The sequence below is a fragment of the Haemorhous mexicanus genome, chromosome 1 (assembly GCF_027477595.1).
Source record: "Haemorhous mexicanus isolate bHaeMex1 chromosome 1, bHaeMex1.pri, whole genome shotgun sequence".
Taxonomy (NCBI): Eukaryota; Metazoa; Chordata; class Aves; order Passeriformes; family Fringillidae; genus Haemorhous; species Haemorhous mexicanus.
Genome location: NC_082341.1, coordinates 42,721,910 through 42,739,301, shown reverse-complemented (window position 1 = coordinate 42,739,301; position 17,392 = coordinate 42,721,910). Strand labels below are relative to the sequence as shown.

The window sequence follows — 17,392 nt, the reverse complement described above, 5'->3', positions numbered from 1 at the left end:
GGTACGCATGTGCTGTCTCTGTTGGCACCTGCCTAATGCTCTGTTCCCCACCACAGCTGTCCTCAGTCAGCTGGGAAATGCTGTTACTGCCCTTGGCAGCACCATGTGCTGTTTGAAGGAGCACAACAGATTTTAGGTTTTCTTCAGGTTCCCTCTACTCTGTGACAAGGTTCTTGATTCTACCACTTGTTTACTGAGTGATGAAATGCCATAAAAAAGCACATTTAACTTCATTTCCAATACCTAGGTATATGCATCCATGGTTTTCACCAAGTAGTGCTGTACTTGTGACACCAAGGCAAGGCTCTTACACCTTTCATTAGACAAACTGATACTGAAAGCTCTGAACTCCCAGCATGCTTCTCCATCCTGAAAAGCAGCAATTACATGAGGCAGTCTGATAGCAGGTAATTCTTGAGCTATTGCTGCCATCAGGGTGAGATGGAAGAGCCAGTGTTGGAGCCGGGGTTTTATTTACAGCTCCTCGTAGCGCTAAAGAGACCAGGAGTGGGTTGTGTCAGCTGTGTTATCCCCACTGCAGGGCTCCTGAGGAGCCTGTGAAGAAGGGCTGTAACGTGCCACGAGCTTTGAAGCCTTTATGGTTTTGGGTTTGTAGCAGTCCCCTAGAGGTCAGCAGAGCCTACATTTTGAAAGAGCTCTAGCTGATGGTAACTTAGCAGGATTGATGAAAGGAAGTTTGCTGCTGCCCTGTGAGACCCTGCTTGTTCTCTCTGACAATTTCGACTGTTGCTGGAGAAGGGATCAGGCTGGGGAAGAAAAGAATCAGCTCGTGGGACAGGAAGTCCTGCTTTGGAGACAGACTTTTCCTATGCAGAGAGACAGGTTGAAAACCTGAAGCAAAGGGGAGAAGCAGCTGGAGGATGCGTGCCAGCATTGTCAAAGCTGCATGGGCCGGTGGAAGCTGGTGCCTACACCTCTTGGCTCCAATGGTACCCATTCCTTCTGGGATCACAGCTGGACTGTACAGCAGCAGAAGCACTGTCCCAGCAGAGCAAGCTCTTCCCCAGCCATGCCTGTGTATGTGCACTGCAGTGCTGCAGTGGTGTGGCTGCTGGTCACACTGCTCTGCTCTCAGTGTTCACCTGTGTGCAGCGTGCCACGCTGGCCTCAGCCACTCTGCAGCTGCTGACCAGATGTTACCTCTGTTTGCACAGGTCCTTGCAGTCCCAGCCTACTTCATGCAGGCACTCTTTCTACCTGCCACCCCAGCCCAGGACTGGAGGTGGATCTGAGTTTTCCCTGGACTTTTTCTGCTTCTGGGGTTGGAATGGCAGTGTAAGGGAGCCAATCTCTGCTGCATTGAAATGACTTGAGGCTGACAAGCAGGTCACAGTCATTCCACGTCCAGTCAGCACGGACGTTGTCCATGCTATTCCATGTCTTTGCCTTGCAGCAAGCAGCCCTGTCAGGGGAGACCTGAAACCAGTGCCTGCAGGACACTGCCAACATGTGCAGCACATTTCTCAGTAATGAGAAAATGAGTTACCTTGAGTGGATGTGAGTTTGCATTCACCCTACACACTGCTCACCCTCGCCCCAGCTACAGCTGCAGGCTAAGTAACTGGGAGTGCAGTTGGCAAAATATGCCTCTTTCTCCCCAGCTTTTCTCCTGGTCAGCATACTCAAGTCTATGGCTGCCCTTTTCCCTATATTTTAGCTGGAAACCCTCCAAGCACAGCTCTCCATTTTTGTCTGCATCCTTAAGGATCATATGCTCAGCTCTAGTGAAGAGCAGATACTGGCAGTCTTGGTTCTGGGGACACACAGTGCTAGAAATGCAGCGATTAACACAGAAAATCAGTGCCAGATTTATGCCTCCACACTGCCTGGTTTGGTTAATAAAAGTTTGGAAAATTTTGTTTTGGCTCTTCTTGAAGGTTTTTCTTTTTTATTATCCTATTACTCCCTGTTTACTGTATCGCTTTTTGTTTCTGCACACCCCTTATCAGGGAAGGTTTTGAGCTGCCTGTGAGTCATGTAGCAGCCATGGGGAGTGGCAGCTCTGGGAGCTGACTGAGCATGTGAGTTTGTGCCCAGCTCACATAATCTCATGACAAAGGCTGCTGATGTGTCACCCAGCTGTCAATGACCCTCTTGGCTGCAGTGCCTAGGGTGGTCAACCAGGTGCTGGTCACATATCTCTGCCTCCATATGCCTCTGGCTATGGAAAGTGAATGCCTTGACCTTGATGAATTCAGCTCTGTTTTTTGAGCCTTCTGAAGTCAGTGTAGCAGGCTGCAATAAAATTATTTATGCAAAACCTAAATTACAAAGCACAGACTGTGGACCTTTTCTTGCCATCACAAAATATCTGGGCGTGGGGGCATGACAGTTTTATGGATGCACCAATCCATGAGCTGCAGATATGAAGTGGGATAATTAAATGTTTGCTGAGACCTCTCCAACTGTGCATCAGGACCAGTGTATGAGTGTGTGTTTTTCCAGTTCTGCAGGACAGCAGGAGGCATCTTTGTGGGCATCACCAGAGCAAGGCTCTTGCTAAATTCATTTAGATTTTGTCAATGTACAGTTTTTTTTGTTATGTCATCCAAAAAAAGGGAGGGCACTACCTGCAGAAGTGGTAATGTGATCATTAACCAGGGTTTATCAGCACTCCCTGAACCCTTCCAGGCACAGATGAGCAACCTAGTAGGTAACAGGCCTCATGCAGCATCCCTGCTAAAAGATAGATTGCATTGCAGCAGCAGATCAACAAAGGCTTTTGTCCATCAGCACATAAAAGAGCTCAAGAGGGAAACTGGGGATAGACTTGGGTTAGAATCTCTGGGTTAGAACCATTAAAGTTCAAAAAGGCCTCTAATTAATCATTGAGTCCAGCCTTTTACCCAACACTGCCAGATACACCACTAAAGAGTATTCAGAAACACATAAGAAGTGGTGGAGATAACATCTCAAAACTGGAGTGTTTCTGGAGAGAAGAAAAGTCTTCAGTGTGGAACCCCAGAAATGAACAGCAGCCACTGCCCCTCTTCTTTCTCCTCACCAGTCCCCAGTGAGGTGCTGTGCCCCTGATCTGCTCCAGGAGCTGCAGCCAACCTCTAGCCTCTTCCCTTGTCACTCAGCTTCTTCAACCTTTGCAAAAAGAGCATTGGCAGGACCCCAAATCCTTATGACTATGTGCTGTCCTGCTGCCACAGTGCTCCACACCCAGCCAGCCACCACACTGAACAGACAGGGCTATTTGCTGCTCTGTGAGAGAGGCACTGCTGCAGTTCTGAGGCTAAAGTCCTCTGCACCCTTGGTGCAGCTTGTCACCACATCCATTTGCATGAACTTGTACGTTATCACACATTTCACCACCACCTGTTCTTTCAGAACAATAAAAGTCATGCTTTTCCTCCTAATAAAGTCTCCTCCCTCCCACTGGCCCTGCAACAGAGCTGTTTGTATGCTGTATGGCAAGCCTTACCCATGGAGAAGGGACCTGCTCAGGCCTACAGGCTGCTTAATGGGACGATGATGCTGAGAGTTACTACAATCAAAGCAAAGTGACCAAGTTTAGCCATACAGTCATCTGCAGTGGCCTGATGCTTGCTGTTTTGTATCAGACATTGAGACACTAAAGCAAATCATACAGAAGATGTGAATAGCATGCTTCTGACTACTGCCACTGAAGCCAGCATGTCTGATGGGCAGCTCATGCGGTCTTGCACGTCCCTGAACCCCTGCTCTCCTTTGCCTGTGTAGCCACTGCTTGGCAGAGTGAATCTTCCAGTCAGTGCCTGTCACGTACCTGTCATTTCTCAGAATGCATGCACTCTTTTCCAGCAGTGGTACTTAAACAGTCTCAATCTGCATTCCCAATATCTCATAAAAAGGGTTCATTAGCTGTAATGGCAGAGGAGTAGAACTTCCAAGAAGAAGAAGACTAATGAAATAACCAATGTTCATATTAGCTATCCTGGTGATGGAGATGGTGGGCATGTGCTTCTGAACAGACAACCTTGCTCAGAGTCACATCTCTACTGACACCTCCTCTGTCGCCCCCCAAACAGGTCACAGTTCACAGCCTTTCTGATGAACAGCACAGCCCCTCCTAGCTAAGGTGGGCATTTCTTTCAAGTATCCTTTGAAAGGCCCTCTGTCCTCTTCCCTGCTCCTGTCTGCTGTTGCTGATACTACTGCAGCAAATGGTATCCAGGGCAGGGAATGTGGGAGCAGGAATGTGGCTCACCAAACCACAGCCAGCCGATTTTGCAAAGTCCCCATCAGTCTTGGAGGGCAAGAGAAGGTGAGGTGGCAAACAGGGCTTGCAGAGGCTGACTTGCCAGATCTGCAGTGTGGCTTTTTTCTCTTTCATATCCTGTTGGTACCATATGAGAGACTCCATGTGAATCTGGACTGACTGATCCATGGAAGAAAACCCTATGTGGGGAGGAAACAACTTGATCTGATGACCTGTTTTATGTTTGAAGACAAAAGTCTGGTTTAGTTCCCCTCCTCTGCTGTGATTGACTGCATTCCTTCAACTCCATGTGATAAAATCACAGAATCAAAGAATTATAGAATCACTAAAGTTGGAAAACACCTCTAAGTATCTCAACTCCAAAGGCAAGAATCTTCTTTATTTCTTAAATAAATACATGTTTTGTGACAAAGTGCAGGGAATTAAAGTATCCCAGGTCTGCAGGTAGGCTGTTACTGGGGACACCTCACTGGATTTTCAGTCTTTGGGAATAGATTGGGCAGGACCAGCTTAGTTCCTCTGCAGTGGCTCTGACCTCCTGGCAAGATAGCACTCGAGATATTAAGAATGCCACTGGGTTTGTTTATTGATAAACTTGTTAAGTTGTGAAATCTGTGTGAAAATACATAGTTAAAGCTGATTTTACTGATGTAGCTCAGTGGTTTACTAAAAGAGTAAAATCTCAGTTTCCTCTTCAGCTTAATCAATGAATCTTAGAGCTGGTTTTCATCCAGCTCCTGCTCTTTTTGTCCATCTAAACACTTGCTTTATGGCTGCATAGAGAACTCCAAAGAATGTTTTGGTGTTGCCTTTTCTATTCATCTTCAGGATTTTCTGGGTCATGGAGTCCCCTGTCATGCTGCCCTGGCATGTGTCCATGACTTCTAGAGGTGCCTCAGAGGACAGACAGCAGGGATGGACCTTGAATAACCTGGCTGTGATCCAGGAGAACTGGACAGTGCACATCAAAGCAAAGGCTCAGGTGAGGAGCCACGTGCTGACCAAACCCTGCTGGAGTCGTCAGCTGGGTGAGCCATAGCTCTGTGAGCCAGTGTTCCTGTGCAGAGGTGGCACAGCCATGCTGTGTGTGCCAAGGCAAGCACCCTGGCATAACTCCACATCCTTCAGCATGCCTGCTCCCTCCTACGCCAGTGTAAGAAGTTTTCTCCCCAGCCCTTCCCTAATTGCTTGTTCCTGGACTCTGGCCACTGTTTGCTGCTCCCAGTGCCTCTGGTACAACTGTCTGCAGAACTGTGAAATGAGCTGGGTTAAAGACCAACAAGGGCAACCTAGTTTCTGGTTTCTTCTGAGGGGGTGATTTAAACCTCAGGCCTGTTATCAGCTCATTTTTACAGTTGCTTCAACTCAGGGAGGAGGGGATGACAGCACAAGGGGACAGGGATGGCGACAGGATGGATGGGAACATCTTCAGTTGTCTTTGCTGCCAAAGTTGGCAAAACGACATCCCTACATTTCAGCTCTGCTAGAAGCTCTCTCTACCCTTCACAGGCTCCCATCACTTTGCTGGCAGATCCTACATTGCTTGAAGGATTTACTCCATTTTCCTTTAGGGATTAAATTGTTCACATAGTTTGACATTTATTCTGTCATGGCATATGTGGGACTATCATTAACATTAAAAGGAAAGACACATCTATCCAGCAGAGAATAATCTGCTTAATGGCTAAATAGGAAAGCTGTGTACATTAAATTGCAGTCAGCTTTGTGATGTAGTTTTCCCTATCATAAAATTGAGGCTCGTTTCAAAACAGGAAATTAATTTTCCTTCTTTTTATTCACTGGGTGCCATAAATACAAACCTGCCCCTAAACAACCTATAGAAGTCTCCACTACAATGTATTTATATGACCTGATAATGGATGCCTTAATGTAAAATCAGCTTCTGTTTTTTTTTGGACTGATGGCTTTTGGAGTGACAGATAGCCTGGGACAACATTTGTCTCAGCTCACACTCTGTGTCAACCCATGAACAACTTTTACAGGCTGAACTTAAGCATTTGAAGTTTTCTCTTCTGGAAAGCAGGAGACAAAGTGATTTGAAAGAAGGCTGAAAAAATTTAGGTGGACAATAAGTACTTGATTTGTAGAGGTATAAGTTACCACCATGTATTTAGTTGTTCTCAAGAAGGGAGTAAAATCTGGATTAATTTCATCAGAAAATTCAGACCAATTATACTTAAGAACATGCCATTTGAATAACTAAAGTTCTGGCTACAAATTTTCGTAAACAAGGATAGAAATTCTTTGTTATGTGTTTTAATGTATGAAATTGAAGCAGAGCTAGAAAAAACGGGAACTAAAGAAGAGTCACTGAGGAACCAACAGCAGCAAAACTTGAGACTACCACTTGAACTACTGCCTTCTCCATTACACATTCAGCTCTTCAGCAGATGTAAAGCAGTTGCTGATACTCATATTTAGAGTGCATTAATCACTGTGCTGCCCACACAGTGTGAGCAATATACAGCCCCTGTGTGCGTAGCAGCGGCAGCATGAGCAGGACATAGCACCTGGATGGCATGCACACTTCTGGAGGAGGTCTTGCTCAAGTGAGACTTCATTCTGCATTTGCCCACTCATTTCTCTCCAGCCCTGCTCTCTTGGTTGTGTCAGTGAGACTATTTGTCAAGACACACAATGAAGAGACTGAAGACTTGATTTGTGTTGAAAACAACCTCCATACAGATGAAGTTATTGCTAACCCAGTCTGGTTCACCTTTTGGCCCCAAATCAGAAGATGATGGAGTAACAAGTGAGGATTCTTAAGGGGTGAGGAATAGCAAGAAAAGAAGCTACAGCTGAAAGCACTGTGAGTCAAATGACTGCCTAAGATGGTGGTGTGTCTCTTCTTGTGTACATGCTTTACAGCTGTTTGGCTATGGACCACGATGTTCATCCCAATCCTCAAGTGCTGGTTGAAGTTACTCCTAAACCACGAGTGCTCAAGTACTCGAATGCACAACTGTGTTAATTAATGGCTATTAAAATATTGTCAAAAGTGGAAGAACAGAACTGAAGCTTCTTTCACTTGTCTCAAAGAAACAAAAGTACCTGGAGAAATCAGGACAAAGTGTTTCCTTCTCTGCAAATTCCCACATCACCCTCCCTTTAATTCCCACTGGATAAGCACTTCTCCTACTGCTGAACACTGAGCAGCTCTCAGCTGCTAAAAACCAATTCAGTCAGGCCAGATGTGTGAGACCTGCACCTGGGTTAGAATGACCCCCTCAGCCCCAGCATCTTCCCTGAAGACAAGGGAAAAGTGTGAGGTCAAGTGGAAGAAAATTGAGCTTCCCTGACCCCTCTCCCAGCCCATCTGCAAACCTGGGGGATGGCTCAGGCTTCTTCCCAGCTGAGTTCTGATTAACTGGAAATGTACCAGCTTGTACTAAAATACCAAGCAACATGCTCAGTACAGGCAAACCAGAAGCCAAAGGAATATCATGCTTGATATTTTCTTTAAACAACAGTTTCCAGTAGAAACCATGTATGCTACAACTGTATGTGCTACAGTCTGGTAATTAACAGCTTGTTGTTTATGTCTAGGATGGATAATAAATACATTGTGTCCTGTCTTCTCTTCTTCCTCTCCCCATCCCAAATAAGTAGGTTCTGTGAGTGCTTTTCAGGGCTGCTGTTGGCTCTGAACATGAGCTATCCTCAGCAGAAGGTACATTGAAAGGGGATAAGCAACCACTACAAGTGAGTACCTTAGTCCCCTCTCTGGCCCCTTGCCTCCATCTGTCTTTGCAGCCTCTTTCACTCCATGGGGAAAGAAGCTGCAGCATAACTTCCTCCATCTTTCCTCCCATCCTCACTGCTCCTGGGAGAGCAAAGAGGGAAGCTGAATCCAGGGTGGTCCCATTCAGCCTCACAGCAGCTGCAGCCCTTCACCCTTCAGGGGCAAAGCTGCTGGATGCTGAAGTGTGAAACCAGGGGAATGGAGAAATCAGAGCCTTGCAACATTTTGTATCAATATACAAGCTGTGTCTTAGTTGCTTCCCTGCAAATATAATCTCAAAAGCTACCTCTGCCATCATCGCTTTTGAAATAAAATATACTTTTCTGTCTGGCATCAGGATAAGAGACCTCAGCCACAAAGCAAATGCTCCTTAGAGCTTCAGACTTGGAAGTGATTTTTCTTAGCACAAGCAACAGGCAGAATTCATTAAAAACTTTAGCACTGGAGCAGGGTCAAGCTGAAAGACTTAATATTTTCCTGCTTTACAATACTAACCTGGCACAAATTCATCCTGGTACTGCAGCTGCCCAGTATGATTTGAAGAGATGAAGAGGGAAAATCTAATGAAGAAGGAATGGAGTTTGGGCTAGTAGATGCACTGGATACAGAGGAGCTTCACAGGCACTGCTTCTTGTTCCCAGAGGAGAAGGAGCTCAGATGGCTTTGGGCAGTTTGCAATTGCAAGGGATCATATTTTATTTTTCACTTGTGGCCAAGTCAGCTGCTGTATTAAAAAATTACCGTGGTCAAAATCAGCGCTGGAGACTGCTGCGATATGGGAGTAAAAACCATGCTGTGGTACATCTGCTCCCCTGGCACACAGCCCAGCACGTGAACCAGAAATGTTGGGGAAGAAGAGGAGAAAGAGGGAGCTGTGGCCTCCAGAGGTTTCCATGTTCTGGCAGTGAGTGTCTCTAGGGCAAAATCTTCCTGTTTTGGGTGTGTTTGTGCTTCCCTGTGCAGGACACTCTTAGACACTTTCCTGAATAGGAACAATCTCAAGTGCAGGGTCAAAAGCTTTTGTCCTGATCTCTGACTGGGACCCATGAAAGGACAGGGCATAGGATTCTTGAGGGAGTGTGTGGGGGATGCAATTACCAGGCTTGCCAGCCTGGGCAGGCGTACAGGGAGGCAGCCAAGGGAGACTGGGAGGTCAGTGTGGGAGCTTCCCTGAGAATGCCCTGGGGTTGGCAGCCCGAGCAGCAGGGAACACAGCCCTGCTTCCCTGCAGCAAACACAGCTTGTGTTTGCTGCAGGGAAGCAGATCCCTCTGTGCTGCTTCATCCTGCTTGCCCTACCCAGCTGCTGGAGACTGCAGCAAAGGGAGTCCCAAAGGCAATGATTTGGGGTCAGAAACCTCCTGACCCACACCTGCCTCTTGCTAGAGCTCTGCAAGCTCTCACACATGCTGCCAGACCCCAGGGGATGACAATTGTAGGATGGGGTCTTGCAGTGTAAGTGCTTGGGGAACTATTTCTTTGTCTGGATTTCTCTGCTGCTGCCACAGAGGGGTACTGATCTCTGCCTGGGAGCTCTGTGTGCAGTCACTGTGTCAATATTTAATCATGGTAATTAGTAACAGGCTGGGTGGCTCAGGAATTCACAGCTCAGCATTTACCTCATTCACCTCACCCCTCTTTTGGGCACGTAAGGGATGTGTCTACGGCAGAGAGAAGCAGATGCTTGTGGAACTGCAGCTGCCCTTCTTTTTTTTCTCGGTAAACATTTTATTTATAGCCTTTTACAAATCCTTTTGCTCTGGTGGCACATGATGCTGTGAAACTAGGAAGAGAGGAACTTCATTCCGGGTCAAAAGAACTTCTTTTTGTATCTAACCCATGGACAGCTGCCCTTTGCTACTAGTGTTTTAAGGCCTTTAAAAACCACAAACTAGTGGCAGAGCAGCAAGCCGCCTCTTCCCTCTGAAAACTGGGTTAAAACAAGACCCTGCATGTCTTACCAAGCTCTATCCTTGCACTGTAGCAGAGCAGAACATACACCCAGTTATATCAATCAATGCCCTGCACCTCTGCCAAGGGCATTGGCTACGAGGAGTGGGTCATCTCTGTTTCAAGGCATGAGGCTCAGCCAGCAGAGTGGGGCTAACTGCTTCTGAAATCTTTAGGAATTTCTGTTCAGGAGTTGCAAATTAAGCTCTCCTTGGAAACATCATAAATCAGATCCAAGGCTGCCTGCTTTGAAGAGCACTTCCAGCACAGCAGAAGGACTCTCACTTGTGATGCATGTGAGCCATGACTCCAGGATATACCCATTCTTCATCTGTGAAAGTTCAAGTTAATAGCTGTAGGAAAATGAATTAATAGGTGTAATAAAATCAAATCCAAGTGCAAAGAACTGAAAGAGGAACAGGCAATAAAATGGCAGATAAAACTTAATATTGATAAATGTTTCTGGGACTCTTTTTCTTGTAAAAGAGAAAATGCGGAGGGGAGATCCTAAAGGTCTGTGAAGTCATATGTGATGTGACCATGGAGAAGAGGAAAATGCTTTTAGCTTTCTCCTCTGATAGTGGGAGCCACTAAATAAAACTAGCAAAAGGCAGGTTCAATTAAGTTCTTCACCAAAATGTACTCAAGTGCTGGAATATGTTACTTAACACAGGATGTGGATACCCAAAATTTCACTCAACTAGTGCTTATGGAAGAACAGGTATCTGAGGGAACCAGAAATGGCTGTAGTGACCTTCCTCCCCTTTTCTTTTTAGCCTAATTTATTTTTAGTAGCAGAGGAGAAGTGGCATGTAGCCATCAGAATGGAGTCCTGAACAGGTGAGACCTGTCAGACAGGGAAACAAAATTCACAGGTCATATGAGAAAATATACATCTCCATCACATACTGAAACTTCTGGTGTTAGCACTTAGTGCACAACAGAAGACAAGTCACTAGGTCAGTGTCTCCTCCTCATCCATCCTTATCCTCTCATATGCTCATCAGGGCACTGATCACACCACATCAGGTGTCCAGGATGTGACTGAGAGGAGATGTAGGTTTGTGGTGGCACACCACTCACCAGTCTCAGCACTCTATGGAAATATGAATCAGTGGACCAAGTGCTGATAGCAGTGCTCTAAGACATGGGGTAAGCTGTACTCCTGCGTTTTTTAGAGTGCAAATACTACAAAATGTTGTAAATACAGAGTGATAACCTCTCTTCTCTCCTTGCTGCTGGCCTGTGTGACCACAAACAGGGAGCAGGTCTAAGACACAGTGCTGTAGCAAAGGGGGCAGCAAGGCATGGACGATGCATCAGGGGTCAGTGGGAAGGGACCCAGCTACTGAGGTCTCTCTCCTTGCACAGCTGTACTGAGCCGTCTTCTCTGTCATGCCTGCTAAGATCCACCTACCACCATATCAGCTGCCCACTGCCTCACACAATGCAGGAGATCTCAAGATGTCATTATCACCTTTTTCTGATGCCTGTGTGCCCATGCCAGTGTGTATGCATTAACTACAGTCATGTGAACACCTATGCATGTATTTTTATAGAGATATAAACAGAGATTTTGTGTCTGCTGCTTTCCAAGCAGATGAGGATTTGGAACTCTTTCCTTCCCAGAGGAGGCAATTAGGAAGTCTATTTCAATAAGGACAGTATCCTGTTCTGCCAGTGATCAGTGAGGATGACTGCCACAACAGCCAAGTGGTGCAGCCAGCGAGCATTTGGCTTAATCACTTCTTGACAGGAGCTGGTCTCTGTGGAACATTCATAAATAATTATGCTGGGGGTACGGGAGATGGCTCATTGCTGCAGATCCACAACAAGACAGACAACAAAACCCCAACCAAATCCTGAATATTTTCTAATTATTACTGTGAGGCTTCCTACTGAACCGAATTCAGAACAGAGCTTCTTGTTCATGCTGCAGGGGAGAGGGTATGGCATTAGAATCCCTGGGGGGCTCATGAGTGACAAGCAGAGGGAGGGGGGAACATCTGGAGCCCCAATGAGCACGGATGGCAGGAGGTGAGTGAATAGAGAGCTTCACTCGGAGGGTGACAGCTGCGAGGCTCCGTGTCCCCTCTGCTCCTGACAGCAGTGCCTCCTGGAGCTTTTGTTTCTCTGCAGACAGGATGACAGCCTTGTGCCACTCACCAGAGTACTCCTTCCTTCCAGGCATGGATGCTGTGCACATGGCATTGAGCATTGTTAGTGCCTGACAAACAATAGGGCATCAAGGAAAAAAAAAGGTGGCTTTCTTCTATCACAGACTTTCTCATTTCCAAGCAATATAGCTTTCAATGAGAACATCTTACCTGATTGGACCACTCCAAATAGTCAGAAAATATGCTCTGTGCTGGTGATGTTTAGGAAAACAGCTGCCTTCTCAATGCAAATGAAAATTAGTAATAAGAGAGCACAATATGCTTAGAGCTTTCCAGGTTCTGTTTTCTCATTCCCCACCCTGCTGCCCTTCCTTGGATCAGTCATGCTCCCTGTGCTCTGACCCTGCATTTGTGCTGTCACCACACTGTGCTGTGATTTCTCTGACTGCAGCACTGCAGCCCCTGGCCCATCACTGTGTCAGTGAGAGGGGGAGGGGGCTGTGCTCAGCCCAGACGTGCCTCAGTGCTGCAGAGACAGCGAGTGAGCCTGACACACCTCGCAGCACCTTACAGAGTGTTTGCTTTGCTTCTGAACTGTGCTCTGGCACGGCACAATCACACTCATGGAGGACTCCAGGTGCGTATCTGAATGTGATATTGTATGGCCTTCACCACCTCGTGGACCTCTTTGAGGCTCTGAGTGCTAGATTAACTGCTTTGGTTTGTCTGGAGCAAACAGAGAAAGCTCTGGGATGGGCTGGAATGCAGGAGAGTGGTTTGGGAACTGGCTGCAACTGTGATGAGGGCTTTCCTGTGAACTCTTGACACTTGCATTCCCACATTCTGTTCTTTCCCTGCTTATTGCAATTCTCTAAAACCAGCTCCTCTTGCCTGTTCCCACGCCTGCCTCTGATCTGGAGGGGGCTGCTCGAGCCATTTTACTTCTGTAGCTCTTGGTGTTCCTAGCCAGCAGAAGCACTGCAGAAAGACCTGAGGGTGACAGTTTCCAATTTAACATGCATGGATGGTAACACACTGTGGTGAAAATGTGTGGAGACACTCAATTCCCTCAGGTGTTATCCACAAGACACTGGGAGCACCACAGCTCTGCTGGAGACCTGTATTTGGCATCCATCAGCTCACCAAAACAAAAGCACTTGATATATCTCAGTATTCCAAGAAAAGCAATGACCCAGGGGAGTAGGAGTGTCTAAACAACACTACCAATAAGAACAGATTGTACAAATGGGCATTGCTCAGTAAGACCAGAAAGAAAAACAGAAGATTTAGAACGAGGACTGCGGCCCTCAAACATGCTGTTGTTAAAGGGGAGGGAATCGTCTTTCCACCACAGGTAGGACAAGGAAAAGTGAACTTAAACTTCAGCAAGGGAGACTTAGACCAGGGAATTAAGTTTCCTAACTCTAGGCATTGTGAGACATTGGGGGAGATTGCCTGGCTGTTTATTGAGTCTCTGTCACTAAAGGTTTCTAAGACCAGACTAGAAAAACTCTTCTCAAAAATCTAGTTTACATCTAATTGATTCTATCATGGAGCAGAAGGGTAGACTAGGTGGATACTAAAGGCAGTCCTACTTCCTGAGGCACTTTTAGATATGCTAATGATCTAAAGAGTTCCTAAGAGCTAAGTATTTGTTTATAATACCAAGCATAGCTGGTATATTCGGCATGGTCTTAATCATGGTCTGGCTAAAAAAAGAAGCTTCCCTTTCAGTCAACTAGCAATGTTCCAAGCAAATTATCTGTATTAAAAAAGCTATTCATGGCACATATTTTAAAAGCAGTATATTCTTCAGTTGGCCAGCTAGCCACCTCCTGAACACAGAGCACATGAAATCCTTGGGTCAAGCGTTTATGAAACCTGTGTCCCCTTGGGCTCCTTAAGTCACCAAAGATCTGTGACTCATGACAAGAAGCAGCCTTGCCTGGCTTTGACCAGGGTTAGAAGTGCTTACACATGCAGGTAAGGCGTCAAGTCAGAGGGGCTGGGAATCCCCATCACAGGCTGGAACAAGCACCAAGGACACTCCACTCTGGAGACTTCCAGTTATTGTCCAGTACAGTACAGAACTTTCCAGAAGAGCATGAGCTGGCCTGGCTTGGCTTACTGTGCTCACCAAAATCACACAGGTTCAGATGAGGCAACATACCAAAATTCACTGCTAAAGTGACACCCATGGAAAATTGAGAACAAAAAGATAGAAGAACAGAGAGAAGTAAGTATACATGAGGCACTGCAAAGCCAGCCACCTGCTAGTGCTGCCAGCCCACTCCCTTCATGTGTGGATCCTGCAGGAATGCAAGGCAGAGAAGCATGCACAAGTGTGGGAGAAATTATCTCCCATGCTGGTGATGCAGAATGAAGAAAGCTCTATCTCAAAACCCATGTGGGGAGTAGGAGGGTGCTAAGCTCTGCCTTAAGTCTTCTTTTGTTGGGAAAGTCCTGGCAGGATGGATCAGGAATTCTGTGGCAACCTGATTTAAATATGAAAACACACAGAGTACATATGAAAATTAATGCACAATTCAGAGCCCTCTGTGCTGGACTGGGGCTTGCTTCTGACAAGCTTACACTAAAAAGCAATTAGCTTTGAAAATGAGCTGATTGGACCAAGAAAGCGAGGCAAACATTTTCAGTCTGACAGCCATTTCAGGCCAATTTCAGTTCTTTGACACTATTTCAATAAATTCCATTTTTCATCTGCTATTATTGTGGTTTTCCCCAAAACAGTGCACAACCTTAAACTCCCCAGGCCTTGGGGATTTTGGGAGAATATGGATAAACTCATTAGCAGGAGCAAAATGATCACTGAATGAATTAATTTGCATAGACATTTAAATGGCTGCTTGAAGACATTTCTTTCACTAAAAGGAGTAGATCAGTTTCCTTTTGGAGTTACTGTCTCATGCTTTGGAGAACAGTTTACCAACAGTTCACATTGAGTTTTCTTCATGTGATTATGGTTAGTTTGAAAATAACTGAGGTAAAACTTCACCAAATGCCTTGTTCCCAGGCACACTAGCTCCTGAGCTTGTCTCTTGTTGAAAGCTTTCGCTTCTTGTTCTCAGTTTTGACATCCCAGTTTTGGCAGTTGTCAAGCATGGAAGTAAGGTAAGTGTAAGCCTTTGGTAAAGGGAAGGAGAGAGATGCCTTAGCTACCTGCCAGAATGGAAATTTACCAGGGGTGTGTCTGTCTGACCCAGCTCAGCACCAGGTTGTTTTGTGCCATCGACGTGCAGTGTCTGCCTTGGCACTCAAGGCTGGCACACAGTGAGTTATTGTGTAAAGGATGGGAATTATAGAAAAGGTGACAGCAGTTTTAGTCTTCTCTGTCTTCCAGGAGCCCTGGCTGCTACAACAGATGAGCCCTGTTGTCTTGATGACAGCACACTGGGAAAAGGCCCCATGAGCACCTCCAGGTTCACTGGTGCTTCTACAGGATGCTGCCCACCCTACAGATTCACCTGTCACTGACAGCAGTCTGGTCCAGCATGTGGATTGAGCTTTGAGGAGTGCCTTGGACAACGTGCTCTAATGCCCTTACTAATAAAATTATAGTTCCTGAATAGGTGTATGTGGTATTTCTAGTGGATAAGATATATACTCATCCCCATTAATACACAAACATTGACTAATAATGCCCTGTTATGTGTGCGTTGGTTATCCTGTCAATGAGATACAGCACAGTTAAGCAGCAAAGGTGCAGCATCCTTGACACTGAGACATGCACCTGGATGGATAGTGGTGGGCTGGTGAGCAGTCCCAGGCTGCTCAGCATACATGGGAAAGCAGCAAACCTTCTGATTGCACCTCGTACAATAACCATAATCCTTATACAACCATTTCTGGGTCCTGCTCAACACACAGAGAAACAGCTAAGCAAGCAGTTTGTTCTCCATATGACAATAAGGAAAGTTGAGGAAAAATAAAAATACAACAACAGCATTCATAAAGCTCCACATGCTCAAGGGCACTGGGATCAGGCAGCTCTGCTGAAGCAAAAGGCCTTTCATGCCACTTCATGTGTGCATTCAAACTGCACCCTCGCGAATTGCTAACTTATCCTTTAGGAACAAGTCAGATAAATGAGATTGCAGTATCAGAGCTAATGCTCCTTTGAAGTGTCGCTTTGCCTTTGTGCACTTCTCTCTCTGCATTATCAAAATGTCTTCCACGAAGCTTTATTATCACTGATAATGTAGAACTAAGAAGAAAAATTTTCTATTCAAGGATTGAGTAGTTAAAAAAAACAATACTTCCCTGGATACTGGAAAATCAAATAGAAGACTCCAGGGCAGAAGGGCTAATTAAAAAAAAAAAAGCCTGCTTTACTATGAAAACCCTTGAGGGGAGATAAAAGCTGAAGGGAGGTGCATGCTTGAATAATAAAGCCTTAATGAGTTTGGGACTGTGTCTAATACAAAGCATTGATTTTGGCTGCTTGATGAAGTTAGCTATTTGATTAGAAAAATTTAATTTAAGTAGACACTGCCCACTAAGATCACTCTATTGGAGAAATCTCTATTGCTGTCATAAGTAACTACTTTTTTTTTTTAAAGAAAAGAGGCAGGAGTGAAAAAAATCCTTTGGAGAATCACTTTTTTTTTCATCTAGCTGGCAGAATTAGTTGTATGTCTTAGCTTCTCTCTTTGCTGTGTCCACTCTTTGTGTGCTTTGTTTGGTCTCTTAGTAGTAGCTTGTAGGGAGTAGAAGATGGCTGGAGAAATATAATTTAAAAGATAGCAGGGAGATGTGACTGTAAAACAGCAGCAAAATATAGCTGGCTATCAGCTGGTTGTGTAGAAGCCAGGGACAGGAAGTATTTCCATGATATTTACACTTTACTTGAAGCTGGGCTATTTCCAGTATTTCCAGAGAGCACCCACTCAAGTAGGCATGAATTCGACACATCATTGTCAGGGCAAATGCTTTGCGTTATTTAGAAAGGACAGGCCAGGACTGGGCCACTGACATACCTCAAGATATTAGGAACACTGCTCTGCTAGTCTTAATATCTTGAGGTGTTACCTGAGCTTGTGGTTTGAGCTTCCTTTGTAGTAAACGGGAAGAGTGTGTGTCATCTCACCCCAATGCAGACATTTCATAGAGGGCAGATGACTCATGTCTACAAGTACCTACTTCACCCATGACAAAGGCCAGCTCAGATGGAGACAGCTGGTGTCAGATGAGATGACTCCTACCTTGACTTGGGACATTACTGGTGCAAAGCCTGGAGTTAGATAAAGAACAAGAGACAGACTGCTCAGCGCCTGTATGGTATGTTACCCTAACTGAGGACTTGATGAGAAATCTT

At 45.7% G+C, this 17,392-nt stretch overlaps 1 protein-coding gene across 2 annotated transcripts in view; it reads left to right on the top strand.

Moving 5' to 3' along the window:
* The window catches only part of MTURN (maturin, neural progenitor differentiation regulator homolog), a 36,720-nt gene extending 21,076 nt beyond the window's left edge, over nucleotides 1–15,644 (top strand). For both annotated transcript variants that reach the window (XM_059847310.1, XM_059847301.1), the window contains one exon: nucleotides 15,419–15,644. In XM_059847310.1, coding sequence (XP_059703293.1) covers nucleotides 15,419–15,487 — 69 coding nt within the window. In that variant the 3' untranslated portion in view covers nucleotides 15,488–15,644. The remainder of the gene's footprint in view (nucleotides 1–15,418) is intronic.
* The last annotated feature ends 1,748 nt before the right edge of the window (nucleotides 15,645–17,392 follow it).